Consider the following 17,946-nt stretch of genomic DNA (forward strand, 5'->3'; position numbering starts at 1 on the left):
AGAGCAAAAGTCTGTGTTCTACAGTCCTAGAAAGTCATCAAACATTATGGCAAAAGAAGTAACAGTATTTCTTTTATATTGTTGCATAGATAGGGGTTTGACAGATATCTCTGGAGTCTCATTAAATACGTCCTTTTTTAGTTATTACCTCCTCTTCAAGTCTTAAAACACAAGTACACTTTCACAATTACACAATAAAACCAGGTTCACAGTATCACAACTGGGCTCTTACTTTACTTTGTTCTTATATCTCACTAACTGACTGGTGACACCCCACCCCTTATATACCCACAAAGGCATGGCTGACAACATTCTAGGAGGTTCAAAGAAAATGTAGTTCTCAGAAAGTCTAGAAGGTTCCATGAGATTCTATAAAGATCCAGAATATTCTAGGAGGTTAGTGAATAATGAATCCACATATGGAATACTAGGAACATTTTACTTCAAACATTCTATTTTCCCTTTTCCCGCTAACAACAAAAACAGCACCCTGAGCTTGGCACCCCCCAATCCCAGCATGCCAGGCAGTCGCTTGCCCATAAATCTGGCCCTGGTTTTCGGTTGCTCTTTAAGTAAGAAATAGAATGAAAAAAATAAGCAACTTAGAAAGGATGTTCTAATTTGGGATAGTAGGAAGTAATGCAGCTCATTCATTATTGTGGCAGGCTATTCTCAAAATGTCCTTTAAATTATGGCTTTGCTCTTTCTTGGTTTTATGAACTTGGTGAGGCAGGCAGTTGCCTGCATTTCTTTCCCCCTACAGACTGTCTGCATGAGTCTCTTCTATACCTGAGCGACAATTAAAAAATATACAAGAAGCAAAAAAAAAAAAAAAAAAAAAGTCTATTTGAATGCAGTTTTCTTTAGAACTGACATATAATATATGTTTATTGAATGGCTCTATAATGACTCATTCTTAATTTGTATTATTAGCTGGGAGTGATAGGAAACTAGTTTTTCTGATTACATCAGTGTTTCATTTGATTATTTCCACAGTCTACGTAAGCAATGTGGGAATTGTTAAATGAAGAAATATCAAAAAAGTACTTATTGGCTTTATTTATTTAATTTTTTTGGCCTACTATGAAAAGACATCAAATGTCTGCAATCTGTTTTAACACTTTTTTTAAATATATAATTCATGTTGTATCATCAGGAAAAAATGTTCTGCCAACCGTTTGAAGTACTATATTTAGTTCCTTTCAGAAAATACATGTGCCATTATATGAGAGATTTCAGATGTGAAATAACTTGGAAAATGAGATTCTCAAATTTCAAAAGCCTAACAAGGTCTCTAACAGCTTTCTGGGAAAGTATATGAATATGGATTATTCAGAAAAATTCAGTGAAAACTATTTTCATGTGTTTGGGGGAGTGGTGCACGTGTGGGTCTGAATAAATGCTTTTTGGGAGTCCTTAATCTTTGAATAAAGTCAGATCAATCCTTTTCTCAACTTTGGTTGTACTTTAAGCTTTACAGCAAAGGGAGGCAGCACATGCACAAATTGGAATGTAGGAATGTAAGGTGGCCTTTTTTGCAAGGGAAGCGACAGGGAGAAAGTACTGCTATTTATGTATCGTATAACAGTGCTGGACTTTATTCCCCATGTCTCTATACTGAATGTAACCGGTAGTGAGAGTCCCAGAAGGATATGGCAGCACTTGGGTGAACTGAGGACCTCCCATTCAAATGATGGGAACAAATAGAACTGACACTTCTGGACTAAGAATAGGGATTTTATCTTTGGAGGAGGTAATGGTGTCTATATTCTGTGAAAGAAGCAGGATCCTCTTAAACATGCGTGCACACGTGCGTGCGCACACACGCACACACAGTGCCATGGGTGTGTATCCTCGTTTATAATCTTACATTTTTTATACATTTTTTCTTTAATGAGGGTTGGATACCCAATCTTGTTTTTCCCTTTAATAATAAAAATAATAACAACAACAATTAATATTTAATAAATAGCAAATGGACAGGCTAATGTGGTAACACATCCAAAATGACAGGCCATTTTGTTTTGGCCTGGCAGATCATGCGTGTTTCTACTTTATTTAAATCATCCCTTTTATCTATTGATGGCAACCAAACCATACAGTGTTTGGATCTACCGTTTGTCTTCAGTGGTCCAGTTTAACCAATCCAGAATCCCTTCTCCCCTTTTTTCAAGATTGATTCAAGAGATAAGAGGGTAGGGACTTTATTACATCAGCTCTCATTATTGAACACCAGACTATTGCCTTTTCCCTTACTGGAGAGTAGGGGACATTTTTAGCTTTCCAAGAGCCAAGCCTATAAATTCAAAAATTAGAAGGTGGAGGGAGTATTTAGTGTAAAATCAGTCAGAGAACACCATTTGTTGTTAAAAGGCTTATTTTTCTCTTAATATGTTGCTGAATGTGTCTCTTTCAGTAAGTGGACAGCTACTCAATTAGAAGAGGAAAAGGAGCGCTGAGGGCACAAAATGATAGGTTGATGGTGTGTTGCCTCTATGAGTTTGTTTATACTGCTGTGGGAGGAGGAGAAAAGCGTGTTCTTATAACCTGCCTTGGCTAACTTGGGTAAAAAATAGCAGTGAAGACATGGCAACTTGGATCAGCAGTTTGAGTTAAACTGTAGGGTAGCCTGGAGTTGAACTGTGTGTTTGTGCAGTGCCTAGAACAATGGGGACTTAATCTTGTTTGGGGCTTCTAGTGTACTGTAATACAAATAAGCCATGTGATGTCCTCCACAGAAGAATCTGTCAGGCTGGACTGGCAGCTTCCCAGCTGTAGAGAACATATTCTAGGTAAATGTACTTGTGCTGGGATGCAGACTTCTTGCTTTGCCTGGGATGGGAACCGCCAGCCATGACCCAGTGGTGCTGCTGGGGTGAGGCCACATAGTGGATTGAGGACTGAATCCTGGCAGGGCCATTCAGAGCTCTACTTGAAAGCCTCTCTGAGCTGAGGTAATTAAATGCATATGCACCTAATTATGCTCAGAACCTCAAACAAGCCCAGACTGCTTTCATGTGGTAAAGTGAATGGGATTTGCTGTCTAGAAATCAGAGCAGGAAGACTGAGTTTTCCTATTTACATGGTATGATTATGTACGGTTTGTTTTTGTAGTTTGAAGTATGTGGATTTAAGATGCATGAAGAGATTATGGCCGTGTGCGTGGTGTTTTAGTTGCTCTCCGAGAGAAGAAAATCATACAAAATGAAAACAAAACCCACAGAATTTTCTGAATAACCTGGGGACTCCTGTGAAGTTCCTATTCAGCAGACATATGGGCTCTTGCACTCACATGCTGCCTTACTTCGATTTTTATGCTTTCTGATTGTTCAGTAAAAGTGTTGTCTTTCGTTCCCAAATAAGGTAACAATTTTTAAAGAGCAGATTGCTTATTACCTTTATATCAAGATGAGTATGGCGGAAACTCCTGTTACGAGTTGTGATTTTGTTTGTTTGTTAAAATGTCTATAGTAAAGGTATGCACTGTAGTTGCAGCCATGTCATTCCCAGGATATTTGAGAGACAAGGTGGGTGAGGTGTATGACCTGAAGAAGAGCTCTGTGTGGCTTGAAAGCTTGTCTCTCTCACAAACAGAAGTTGGTCCAATAAAAGATATTATCTCACCCACCTTGTCTCTATAGTAAAGGTAGTTCATTTCAAATTAGTTATGGATATTGCTTTCTGTTAAGTAATGCTACTAAATGACTTCAGGTAACTCTAAATATATGATGTACTTAACTAGGAATTTTATTAAATCTTACATGGTGAATTTCTAGATGGATAAGTAACTTGTAAGACACCTTATAACCACCTAATAAAATTCTAGTGTCCTTCATTGCCTTCATGCAATTCAGAGACTAATAGCAATGGACATAGTGTGGCCACATGCTCTGCAAGCGTAACACCGACAGACCCCAGTCATTAACGGGCGGGATCGAACTTGGGACCTTGGGAGCTAAATGCATGAGCCTCTCCTGCATGAGCTAAAAGCCACATGGCCCTTAGGTAAGGCTGTAGAGCAGACTCATTAATCTCTAAAAGGTCTCAGTGCCACTAGAGGAGACAGAACACCACACCCGGGAGGTGTGTGGGTTACACAAGGTTCCCCATAAGTTCTGCCAGTTCTGGGCCTCTCCAACAAAGACTGCCAGTCCAAAAAACGCCCTGAAAACCTATAACAAATTATCTCAAGTAATCTGGTGGTTTTTGGTGCAGGCAAAAATATGTAGTAAGCTAGACTCCAACTAAGTCTTAAACCTTGTGTTCTACATAGTCTTGCTCACTCTTTGGGACAGATTCTTTCCCCTATTCCAACCGCCATATATTGTTCTATTAATGTCTGGCAGCTATTAACACACTGCAGCTGGCCAGGGGAGATTCTCAGCAGCATAGGTTTGCCATAAGTGACCCTAGGCTGCTGTTCTTGGAAGACCTGGCATAGGAGATGTATCAGATTCACATGCATAACACATAGCACTACAGGGATTCAGGGCTGCCATAAATGGAGGAACCAGGGCTGCTGTTTTGGCCCCAGGAGCAGCCCATAATCTGGAGCATGCAAAGTGGCATAAAGCCACCTTCTCTCCTCTCTGTGCAGCATAGAATTAGATCCTTTGATTTTTTTTTTTTTAATGCTTAAACATTTTGCTTATCCTTCATGGGCTTTTGTTTATTTAGTCCATTTTAGTTTGACTTTTTATTTGTGGAGTCCAGAATGTTATTAACTTTTTCCCCTTTCCCTCTCTTCTTGTAGGTCTTGATGATTGCCTGCAGCAGTATATTAAGAACTTTGAGAGAGAGAAGATTAGTGGGGATCAGCTACTACGTATTACTCACCAAGAACTGGAGGATCTGGGAGTCACACGAATTGGCCACCAGGAGCTTATCTTGGAAGCAGTTGACTTGCTCTGCGCATTGGTAAACTTCCTGGGAAGGAGGGGAGGAAAGAAAAACAGGAAATATATATTATTTGAGAGATTGCTGAATAAATAGTTAAACAAATTCTTCACATTAAATGCTAAATTGCTTGTATATTGTAAAATAGGAAGTAGTGCATCCCATCATGCTCAGTTGTTGATTAGAAAGAGGCTTTTAATTTAATAAACTGGTGTCACAGATTTGAGGCTGAGAGGCTTGTACATCAGCCTTAAGAAAAAAATCATCCTAGATCAACTCCCCTTCTCAAAGGCTAGTTTCTATTCAAATTGTAATGTGAAATTGTTGTATGAGAGTGCAATAATTGGATTCTGGTTGCCTTTTAAAAACAAAAGGTCCTGATATTAATCAAGTCAGTTTCCAGTGTCCCTTTCATGCACTCCCTTAGAGTATTATACATTACATGTTGGATGATTATTCCAGTTTGTTAAAACATAGCTGCTTTTATTTTACAGTAAAAAGGATTAACTGTTGAATAATTATCTAATGTGTGAATAGATTCATAGATACTAAGGTCAGAAGGGACCATTATGATCATCTAGTCTGACCTCCTGCACAACGCAGGATCTCACCCACCCACTCCTGCGAAAAACCTCACCTATGTCTGAGCTACTGAAGTCCTCAAATCGTGGTTTAAAGACTTCAAGGAGCAGAGAATCCTCCAGCAAGTGACCCGTGCCCCATGCTACAGAGGAAGGCGAAAAACCTCCAGGGCCTCTTCCAATCTGCCCTAGAGGAAAATTCCTTCCCGACCCCAAATATGGCGATCAGCTAAACCCTGAGCATATGGGCAAGATTCACCAGCCAGATACTACAGAAAATTCTTTCCTGGGTAACTCAGATCCCACCCCATCTAACATCCCATCACAGGCCATTAGGCCTATTTACCATGAATATTTAAAGATCAGTTAATTACCAAAATCATGTTATCCCGTCATATCATCTCCTCCATAAACTTATTGAGTTTAATCTTAAAACCAGATAGGTCTTTTGCCCCCACTGCTTTCCTTGGAAGGCTATTCCAAAACTTCACTGCTCTGATGGTTAGAAACCTTCGTCTAATTTCAAGTCTAAACTTCCTGGTGGCCAGTTTATATCCATTTGTTCTTGTGTCCACATTGGTACTGAGCTTGAATAATTCCTCTCCGTCTCCAGTATTTATCCCTCTGATATATTTATAGAGAGCAATCATATCTCCCTTCAACCTTCTTTTAGTTAGGCTGAACAAGCTAAGCTCCTTGAGTCTCCTTTCATAATATGTATGCTTCCTGACATCTGATTAAAGACATGAATGGTATAACGCTCACTAAGAAGGTTGTCTGCATTCTCAGATGTGGGATAGATGCTCCTACTGGGCATGGGATTATAGAATGAGAAGATAGAGTGTGATTCCACTAAAATGTTCTTGATTTTCCAAATTACTGGGGTTTTTAATATGAGCTAGCTTTCAGAGCTTCAGAAGCATCTGTAGGGAAGCCTAATCCCAGTGGAGCGAATCCAAGCTGAAGGATTCAAGTGGTCTTCAGGGGGCTTTGTAGTCCTGTGCATCTGCCAAAGTTGTTTTTCCAGGGCTTTTTTCTGGTGTTGCCACTGGAGCTATGTCACTAGACATGTCTCTAGGTTGTATTGTCATTTCTTTGGTGGGAGTTTGGAGCGGGGATGGGACTCAAATTAAAAAAAAGAGGGAAATACAATAAGACAAGAAATAAGATAGAGGTTTGGGTTTTGAACACGCTTTCTTCTAAGAACATTCTGTAAAGTTGTACCACTGTTGACAGTGACACACAGAGCTTGAGTGCAATAGGAGAACCTAGCCCTGGGGTCTGAACATATTTAAGATTTTGTATGTGTACACACACTTGTGTGTGTGTGTGTGTAGAGAGAGAGAGACACACACGGGACTCTTCTGAGAACTGCTGCAGATGTTCAGAGGGATGTAAAGTAGGTTATTTGCTATAATATAAAGTTCAATGAAAATATAAAGAAAACAAATGTTTATTAACTCAGAAGAAACAAAATTGAACTTAGTGTGTTTGGAGTGGCTGCACACTAGTGTAAACAAGACAGATTGTAACTTTTTTTTCATAAAAGCGTTTAGTTACACTGAGTGAGCGTTATTTGTTATAGCTAGTATAAGCTTGTTTCCTCATGCCCAGTTACTCTCATTTACATTCTGAGAAATGGGTGCACCATATATTTATAATTACCACGAACATAAAATAATATAATGGAGTTGGATTACATGCACAGGATATGAGGAATTTGTAGTGAAGGTTAAACATCATGCTTAGTTTGTGCTATTGTCTAGACCAGGGGTCGGCAACCTTTCAGAAGTGGTGGGCCGAGTCTTCATTTATTCACTCTCATTTAAGGTTTCGTGTGCCAGTAATACATTTTAACGTTTTTAGAATGTCTCTTTCTATAAGTCTTTACATACAACAATAGTTTAGTTATATATTAAAGTAAATAAGGTTTTTAAAATGTTTAATAAGCTTCATTTAAAATTAAATTAAAATGCAGAGCCCCCCGGACTGGTGGCCAGGACCCGGGCAGTGTGAGTGCCACTGAAAATCAGCTCACATGTCGCCTTTGGCACGCGTGCCATAGGTTGCCTACCCCTGGTTTAGACATTAGTGATCAATGTTATGTATAGGTATTTAAGAAAGATAGGGTATAAAACTAACCTTATTTAAGCAAGTGCTTAATTGATTACCTATACCCCCCCTTTCTGGGGTTCTTTTAATTTCAATTGCTTAACTAAAGAAAAGGATTCAAGTTGAATTTAGTTTTACTGAGTTTATTAAATATCATTAACAGTAGCAGCTAATAGTATAAGGATATCAGACGACAAAAATAGCATTGAGTTATGATTTGGCTAGCACAAACTAGAAAATTGGTTGATATAACCATTTACATTTTTCAGACTCAAATCACATAACCACAATAGAAAACAATACTTACACTTAAGCACGTTGTTTAGATTTTTGATTGAGTTTCTCAGAATAGGGCTTCGCTTTGTGCCAACTGGTTATCAACACCGGTGTTGATAATGCAAAAGAGGTAAAACAATCCAAAACTACAGCACAAGACACAGTTTGGTCAGTTACTTATGTGCCAATTCACCCAGGTCTCCTTTCCAATGGATTTATAGCAGTCAACCCTTTTAACCTACTTCCCAAATAATTATATTAGTCCCAGGACCTGATTAACACTCCTAACTAATGTAGGTCAACTCCTACATTTATGACAGACTGCTTAGACTGAGTGCAGTTCCAGACGTTTGCAGACTTTGCCTCATTTATGTCTGTATACCCTTGAAAGGCAGTATGAAACCATTAATTATGGTTTGGGCCCTATCAAATTTATGGTCATGAGAAACACATCATGGACCATGAAATCTGATCTCCCCCATGAAATCTGGCTATTGTAGTGGAGGCGGGCTCCTACCATGCACCGGGCTCCAGCTGCTAGTCCTGGCTGGGCTGGAGAGGGGCGGCACTTCCTCTTACCCTCCAGGGGCCGCTTCCGGGGCTGGGTCAGACCCATCTTTGGGAACCCCCACAGCTTCAGGAAGCTCCACGGGTGTGCTGCCTTCAGAGCCCAGCTGGAAGCTGCGGCAGGATGCTCCACAGTTTCTGGCTAGGAGCCTAGCTCTGAAAGCAGTGCAGAAGTCAGGGTGGCAGCCGCAGAGCTTCCTGTTCCTGTTCCCAGGTTCCCAGAGGTGGGTCTGACCCAGCCCCGGAAGCAGCTCATGCAGGGGAAGAGAGAGTCCTGTCCCTCCCCAGGCCCACAGGGACTAACAGCTGGAGCCTGGTGAATGGTAAGAGCCCAACAACTTCCACATAGGGAGAGATTTAAAAGGCTAGGACTGTTCATCTTACAAAAAAGATGACCGGGGGTGCGGATATGATAGAGGTCTGTAAAATCATGACTGGTGTGAAGAAAGTGAATAAGGAAGTGGTGTTTGAATCTTCACATAGCACAAGAATTAGGGATCACTCAAAGATATTATTAGGCACTAGGTTTAAAGGCCAAAAGTATAACTGGAATCAAAAAAGAATTAGATACGTTCATGGTGGAAGGGTTCCTCAATGGCTATTGGCCAATATGATCATGGATGCAACCCTATGCTCTGCATGTCCCTAAACCTCTGACTGCCAGAAGCTGGGTGTAGACAATATGGGGTGGATCACTTGATAATTGCCCTGTTCTGTTCATTCCCTCTGAAGCTCTGGTACTGGCCACTAGACTGTTGGTCTGACCTGGTATAGCCATTCTTATGTTTTTATGTTTAAAAGTTCTGTGGATTGGGATTTTGGAGGCTGGTTCTTGACAGCATTTTAAAAACTGTGAGTCAGACCTTCGGATGGTATAATTTAGCATAGCTTCACTGATTTACACCAGCTGAAGATCGGTCACTTAATGAAACCATCCTTGACGTGCAATCTATTGATGGAGAATGAGGTGGTGGGGAGAGGAAACCCCCTCTAAAAAATGGAAATAATAGATATTTTTTACTTTGAGCTTTGCATAGGTCATGGGGAAAGTAGCAGATACGGCATGCTTAGAAACTTACTTAATGTCAGTTGCTTAAATTGCTATGGCCAGAACTAGAACTTGGTTATATTCGGTGCATTCAAAATTGTGAACCTTGAGGATTACTACAGACAAGGCATCAGTGTGATTTGCCGGAGAAAATATTGATGTGCACCCATTATGAAATTAGTTATCACTAACATGAAACATTTCTGTGCAAATGCATGGAAGAATAGAACTACTTTATCCATGAATTATCCTCTTAAGAATATACTTTTTGTCTTAATCTCGTCTTCTGAAACCATTTCTTAGGTAGAAATCCTTTCCCCTGCCTTTTATCAGTAGTTAGATCTCAAAATTACATTTGTCATTAATGGTGAACATTAAACTTAATCATCCCTGTGCTACTGAGAGAAGATTCCATTTAGGAACGGAAGATCATATGTACTAAAGTTAAGATTTATTGGCAATATTTTCTTGTTCATAGGAGTAAAATTACTTATCCCTTTTATCATTGGCCTTCATAAGCTACAGTTGCATTCATATGGCTGTTCCTTTCCCATCTTTGGCCTGAATTAAACAACAGAATCAAAAGTCCATAACTGGTCAATAAAATGAGGAAGTAAAAGGATATCTCCAATAGCCCACACAGGTCACTTTGAAGGTTCTTATTGGTTTTTTAAGGTGTAGTTGGACAGTTCACTTAGAGCCTTGCAGGAAAATTATGTTAATACTAGAGGCACAAATGATCCCCCACCCCTTCCCACAAAATGACAAAAACAGAGAAACCATGGGTAGCAGCCTCAAGAGACGAAAACCTCAGTGAGGAGAGGATCCATTTGCAGAGATATCCCATGCACATGTTTCTCTCAGGCCTTCTTCCCCGTGGGAATAAGGCCATGGAAATGGTAACCAAACTTGATGGATTCCCAGGGAGCTGTGGGAGGCCAGGCATCCAGTTGGAGGGGCTGTGTTCATGCATGGGCTTTTTTCTGGTGTTGCCACTGGAGCTATGTCACTAGGAACTCCATCCCCATCCGATGAAGTGAGCTGTAGCTCACAAAAGCTTATGATCAAATAAATTTGTTAGTCTCTAAGGTGCCACAAGTACTCCTTTTCTTTTTATAGCCCCATGTGGCACCAGGACTCCTGAGAGGAGGTTCTGGGGAAAAGATAACACACCTCAAAGCTGAATTACCTTTTATGGGGAGTCTTTGAAGGGACCTGTTGGGGATGATTATTCCCTTTTGCCTTTGGCTTATTCAGTTTTCTCCTGGTCCACCCAGCCTCCATCCTTCCTCACACATGTGCCTCAAACCCATGTAGGAGGGAGGAGGATGGCACTGTGATGTTACCTGATTTCCCTTTCTGTAGGCCTGTGCACAAAACTGCCTTTGCCTCCCCCTCCATGTGAAATTAAGGGGTTTACAGTCTGTGTTGTGGATCTTAATTTTTATTTGTTTAACTTTGGTGGCTGCTTATGAGAGTTTAAAAAGGTGCACACCCATTCAGAGGAATTGGTGTTTAAAGATGTCCATTATGGAATAACAAGATTTAAACTGGTGTCACATTCATGGCAATGCCAGTGGTTTTACTGCTTCTTTTAAGATATTAGTCTGAGATCTGGGTGTGATGTTTACTACCATACAATGGTATTCTGACATATGAAATTCTAGAGGAATGAGAGCAATTGTCTAACTAGGACCACAGTGATCTATTTGAGAGAACATACAGAAAAATACATAATTATTGCTTTGTTTTATAGTCTCTGATTGAATTGGACTAACAAAATAATTGTATACATGCTTTATTAGTGAAAATCTTCAGTGTCATAAGGAGAATTTGTATTTCTGATGTCCCAGAAGATAGTGCAGTGATACAGAAGTCGCTATCTGAAAAGCACAGATGGGATTGCTGGGACCAAGATCATCATTTATGTGAGACTCTCAAACTCCAAGGAGTTGTGCAGAATTGCTTTCCCTTTTTAGCACTTCCTTTAGCAGGATAGTATTGATAAACATTTCAATCACTTCGGCATAGTTTGTTTTTCAGTCAGCAAAATCTCATAGCAAATGTTAGTAATAAGAGAAGTGTTGTTGTAGCTGTGTTAGAATCATAGAATATCAGGGTTGGAAGGGACCCCTGAAGGTCATCTAGTCCAACCCCCTGCTCGAAGCAGGACCAATTCCCAGTTAAATCATCCCAGCCAGGGCTTTGTCAAGCCTGACCTTAAAAACCTCTAAGGAAGGAGATTCTACCACCTCCCTTGGTAACGCATTCCAGTGTTTCACCACCCTCTTAGTGAAAAAGTTTTTCCTAATATCCAATCTAAACCTCCCCCACTGCAACTTGAGACCATTACTCCTCGTTCTGTCATCTGCTACCATTGAGAACAGTCTAGAGCCATCCTCTTTGGAACCCCCTTTCAGGTAGTTGAAAGCAGCTATCAAATCCCCCCTCATTCTTCTCTTCTGCAGACTAAACAATCCCAGCTCCCTCAGCCTCTCCTCATAAGTCATGTGTTCTAGACCCCTAATCATTTTTGTTGCCCTTCGCTGGACTCTCTCCAATTTATCCACATCCTTCTTGTAGTGTGGGGCCCAAAACTGGACACAGTACTCCAGATGAGGCCTCACCAATGTCGAATAGAGGGGAACGATCACGTCCCTCGATCTGCTCGCTATGCCCCTACTTATACATCCCAAAATGACATTGGCCTTCTTGGCAACAAGGGCACACTGCTGACACATATCCAGCTTCTCGTCCACTGTCACCCCTAGGTCCTTTTCCGCAGAACTGCTGCCTAGCCATTCGGTCCCTAGTCTGTAGCGGTGCATTGGATTCTTCCATCCTAAGTGCAGGACCCTGCACTTATCCTTATTGAACCTCATCAGATTTCTTTTGGCCCAATCCTCCAATTTGTCTAGGTCCTTCTGTATCCTATCCCTCCCCTCCAGCGTATCTACCACTCCTCCCAGTTTAGTATCATCCGCAAATTTGCTGAGAGTGCAATCCACACCATCCTCCAGATCATTTATGAAGATATTGAACAAAACCAGCCCCAGGACCGACCCTTGGGGCACTCCACTTGATACCAGCTGCCAACTAGACATGGAGCCATTGATCGCTACCCGTTGAGCCCGACAATCTAGCCAGCTTTCTACCCACCTTATAGTGCATTCATCCAGCCCATACTTCCTTAACTTGCTGACAAGAATACTGTGGGAGACCGTGTCAAAAGCTTTGCTAAAGTCAAGAAACAATACATCCACTGCTTTCCCTTCATCCACAGAACCAGTAATCTCATCATAAAAGGCGATTAGATTAGTCAGGCATGACCTTCCCTTGGTGAATCCATGCTGGCTGTTCCTGATCACTTTCCTCTCATGCAAGTGCATCAGGATTGATTCTTTGAGGGCCTGCTCCATGATTTTTCCAGGGACTGAGGTGAGGCTGACTAGCCTGTAGTTCCCAGGATCCTCCTTCTTCCCTTTTTTAAAGATTGGCACTACATTAGCCTTTTTCCAGTCATCCGGGACTTCCCCGGTTCGCCACGAGTTTTCAAAGATAATGGCCAATGGCTCTGCAATCACAGCCGCCAATTCCTTCAGCACTCTCGGATGCAACTCGTCCGGCCCCATGGACTTGTGCACGTCCAGCTTTTCTAAATAGTCCCTAACCACCTCTGTCTCTACAGAGGGCTGGCCATCTCTTCCCCATTTTGTGATGCCCAGCGCAGCAGTCTGGGAGCTGACCTTGTTAGTGAAGACAGAGGCAAAAAAAGCATTGAGTACATTAGCTTTTTCCACATCCTCTGTCACTAGGTTGCCTCCCTCATTCAGTAAGGGGCCCACACTTTCCTTGGCTTTCTTCTTGTTGCCAACATACCTGAAGAAACCCTTCTTGTTACTCTTGACATCTCTTGCTAGCTGCAGCTCCAGGTGCGATTTGGCCCTCCTGATATCATTCCTACATGCCCGAGCAATATTTTTATACTCTTCCCTGGTCATATGTCCAACCTTCCACTTCTTGTAAGCTTCTTTTTTATGTTTAAGATCCGCTAGGATTTCACCATTAAGCCAAGCTGGTCGCCTGCCATATTTACTATTCTTTCGACTCATCGGGATGGGTCGTGTTGATCTGAAGAGAGACAAAAGATGGGCAAAGTAATATCTTTTATTGGACCAACTTCTGTTGGTGAAAGAGACAAGCTTTGGAGCTTCACAGAGCTCTTCTTCAGGTCTGTAAAAGGTATCCAGAGTGTCACAGCTAAATTACAAGTTGGGACAGACTGCTAAGCATAAGGAGTATCATATGGAGTATCATCAAACAGTTATAACCCATGCTTGGTGGGGACCACATTCTGAAAGAAATCTTTTCCAAACCTCCTCTTCTGGCCTTCAAACAACCCCCGCCCAAAAACTCACCAAGCTTATCATCGGAAGCAAGCTCCCCACAGACCAGGACACACCAATGCAAAGCAGGACCAGACCCTACCAAAACAAGAGATGCAAAACTTGCAGATGTGTTTCCATTGCTACAATAATAAATACCCTCTACAACACACCTTTCAAGATTCATGGCCTATCACAACGTGTGGTGTACCTCAAGCAGTGCATCAAATGCTCCAACTACAGCTATGTGGGTGGAACCAAGCAATCATGCTCTACAACGAACTCAAACCAAAAAATGATGTCATAAGAACATAAGAACGGCCATACTGGGTCAAACCAAAGGTCCATCTAGCCCAGTATCCTGTCTTCCTACACCAATGCCGGGTGCCCCAGAGGGTACAAACAGAACAGGTAATCATCAAGCGATCCATTCTCTGTTGCTCATTCCGAACTTTTGGCAAACAGAGGCTAAGGACACCATCTCTGCCCATCCTGGCTAATAGCCATTGATGGGCTTATCCTCCAAGAACTTATCTCGTTCTTTTTTTAACGCTGTTATAGTTTTGGCCTTCAGAACATTCTCTGGCAAAGAGTTCCCTAGGTTGACTGTGAAGAAATACTTCCTTTTGTTTTGTTCTAAACCTGCTGTCTATTAATTTCATTTGGTGACCCCTAATTCTTGTCTTATGAGGAGGAGTAAATAATACTTCCTTATTTACTTTCTTCACAGCCATCATGATTTTATAGACCTCAATCATATCCTCCTTAGTCGTCTCTTTTCCAAGCTGAAAAGTCCAAGTCTTATTAATCTCTCCTCATACGGAAGCCGTTCCATACTCCTAGTAATTTTTGTTGCCCTTTTCTGAACCTTTTCCAATTCCAATATATCTTTTTTTTTGAGATGGGGAGACCACATCTGCACGCAGTATTCAAGATGTGGGCGTACCATGGATTTATAGAGAGGCAATATGATATTTTCTGTCTTATTGTCTAGCCCTACGGGCAAGTACTTTTCAAAATGTGATAACTTCATATCTGACCTCTTAGTCCTTGTCCTCAGAGGAAACCTGTACCTCACTTTCAAAAGACAAGCCTGGAAACTTCATAACTTCTGCTAGACACTAAAAACCATGGTCTCAGTAGAGACTGGTTTTATGGTTCATTACAACAATTTGTAACCTAGTAACCCCTTTTTGTCTTGAGATTGAAGAGGTGTTAATTGCCCACTTCATTTTAAGTGGTTTCTTGCAACATGTGTTTACCCTTTATGCTTAACAATCTGTTCCACCTTGTATTTAGCTGTGTCATTCTGTGGCACTCTGGTTACCTGCAGAAGAGCTCTGTGAAGCTCCAAAGCTTGTCTCTTCCGTCAACAGAAGTTGGTCCAATAAAAGATTGGACCATCTTGTATCTCTCAGTAATTAAATAAATCATTTGGAATAAATAATTATTGAAACAAAGCTAGTCATCTTATTGTTTTGTATTTATGAAGATGGTGTGAGGAGCACAGTGTACACTTATAAAACAGCATAATTTGAACACTGTAGATTAACCTGCTTGGCAGTGCTTCTTCAATGAGAAGGAAGGATGATACGCTTCTTAAACTTTGTGTTGGCATTGAAAGACCCTGGGAGAGGTGGCACTGAGAAATATATATTCTCGATGGAGCTGGTAGCAATGTCTGTGGTTAAGGATGCCCAACACTTCCCATTGTAAGAGCCTGTTTTCAGTTGTTTATATGTTTATAACTTTGCAAATATCTAACTGGTTGGGGTGAAATTTTCAATGCCGGCTGTTTGCCTCAGGCTTTTTTTGTTTTGTTTTTTGCTTCAGCTAAAATGGTTCAGCTATTTCTGAGAACGAAGCTTGGGAAAAATATTGTTTTCCTATGTCAGGGGTTCCCAAACTTGGTTTGTCGCTTGTTCAGGGTAAACCCCTGGTGGGCCACAAGACGCTTTGTTTACCTGAGCGTCCGCAAGTACGGCCACTCACAGCTCCCAGTGGCCATGGTTTGCCGTTCCTGGCCAGTGGCGCTGCGGGAAGCGGTGGCCGGGCCCATGCCGTTTCCCGCAGCTCCCATTGGCTGGGAATGGTGAACTGCGGCCACTGGGTGTTGAGAGTGGCCGTACCTGTGGACGCTCAGGTAAACAAAGCACTATGCAGCGCACCAAGGGCTTATCCTGAACAAGTCGCGAACCAAGTTTGGGAACCCCTGGCCTATGTTAAAACACACACACACACACAAATTTTGCAACCGTTTCATCAAATACCTCCTTGCTTTGCAGCAGACTTGAAATTTGGCAAGGTGGTTGCCCTGGTGTCAGGGCGCTGTCTTTGCAAAAACTGACCCAAATTTGGCCAAGTTTTAAGTCTCTGAAAATCTCAGTTTGCATAAGCTCAGTAGAGACTTGTTCAGTTTGGCGGCTAAATTCTCCTCCAGAGAATCTGTTTGTATTGAGCATGCTCCATCTTCAGCGAGCAACAGGGGCTGACCAGGACTTTTCCTGTAATTGCTTCTCCTGGCTGATTGGGTCCTCTGTGGCCCTGGGCACAGGAACTAAGAGCAGGCAGACTGACTTTTCTGTGCTCTCAATTATTCCTGTCTAGCACCCATTCAGTGAGGTAGAAAAGGAGGAGGCAGCTACATTGGAATGTAGAGAGGTGAGAAATGTGATGGGGTGGAGGGACAAGGGAAGAGAGGGTTCCACAAGCTACAACAGGAGGGGGCCAGGAGCTTAGGAGTGAATCAGAGCAGAGTGAACAGGAGCTGGTGGTGAGGTATGGTGGGGGTTTGGATAGAAGTACAGGATGAGTGAGGCTAGGGGCAGAGGGGCAGAAGGGTGAATAACCACTAGAGCACATACTACCCCCTAGAACCTGGAATTGAACTCAGAAATCCTGAGTCTTCACATTCCTCTGCTGTCAGCAAATAACTGAATTCCAGTAGCAAAGTATGTATCTCTTCTCTCCCCTGTTGTGTGCTCCCGATAGAGGATAACAGTCTACTACAGCTACCATTTACTCTGTTACTTCAAATGGTAGAGTTTTGTGTGTCGAAATATTCAGACCTTGATGATGTACCATTTGGTGTCAATATTCCACATGATGGAATGTTTTTATTTGTCTTCTTTTAAGATAATTTTTTAAAGAACATTATTAGGGCTGAAAAATCAAGCACTTAGAAGTTGGAAAATGCCAGAATTAAGGTTGCATGAAACCTTAAAATTTGGCCCTCCCTGTGCATTTGTATCATTATACAGTCTTTAATTATACAATCACACAGAATGTTTTTCACAAGACACTGACTCATTCAGAGAATGGGTAAAATAATAATTTAGAGGAAAGAAAATGTATAACTTCATCCTTGTAAATTTTATTCATATCATCAAGAAATGTCAGGCATAATCAAGAAGTTACATTCCTAAATATGTAATTTATTATTTAGGATGTAGTGCAGTTATCTTGTAGACTTTAGCAGTTATATTTTCAAAAGGCTGTCTTGATTATTTAAACTAAAAGCATTTTTTAAAAGATCCATAATTATCCTTGTCTTTAAAAATGTTTTAGGTGTAATGACAAATATTTGCCAGAGGGAAAACAAATCTTCTACTTCTGTTATTCACTCAGCTGCTACTGCTGCTGCTTAGGGTTGTTAACTTTCTAATTGCACAAAACCAAACATCCCTGCCCTGCTACCTGCCATGAGGCCCCACCCCTTCCCCGAGACCCTACCCCTGCTCATTCCATCCCCCCTCCTTTCATCGCTTGCTCTCCCCCACCCTCACTCACTTTCACTGGGCTGGGTCTGGGGATGGGGTGGAGGAGGGGATGAGGGCTCTGGCAGGGGGTGTGGGCTCTGGAGTGGGGCCAGAAATGAGGGGTTTAGGATGCGGGAAGGGGTTCAGGGTTGGGCAGCGGTTCGGGATGCAGGCTCTGGCTGGGTGGTGTTTACCTCAGGAGACTCCCGGAAGTAGCCGGCATGGCTGTCTCCTAGGCGCAGGCACAGAGCATTTGCAGCATCTGGAGCTGGCGCTCGGGGCAGGGGCAGTGCAGAGAGTTCCCAGGGCTGCCCCAGTGCCTA

At 41.8% G+C, this 17,946-nt stretch overlaps 1 protein-coding gene across 10 annotated transcripts in view; it reads left to right on the plus strand.

The window, feature by feature from the left end:
• CNKSR2 (connector enhancer of kinase suppressor of Ras 2) overlaps positions 1-17,946 on the plus strand; it is a 369,272-nt gene that overhangs the window by 52,356 nt on the left and 298,970 nt on the right. For all 10 annotated transcript variants that reach the window (XR_012160437.1, XR_012160435.1, XR_012160434.1 and 7 more), the window contains exon 2: positions 4,754-4,917. Coding sequence is in view for 7 of the 10 variants with exons in the window: in XM_073357190.2 (XP_073213291.1) it covers positions 4,754-4,917 (164 nt within the window). In the remaining 3 variants the exon portion in view is untranslated. The remainder of the gene's footprint in view (positions 1-4,753; positions 4,918-17,946) is intronic.

Source organism: Lepidochelys kempii, chromosome 1, assembly GCF_965140285.1.
Source record: "Lepidochelys kempii isolate rLepKem1 chromosome 1, rLepKem1.hap1, whole genome shotgun sequence".
NCBI classification, from domain to species: Eukaryota; Metazoa; Chordata; order Testudines; family Cheloniidae; genus Lepidochelys; species Lepidochelys kempii.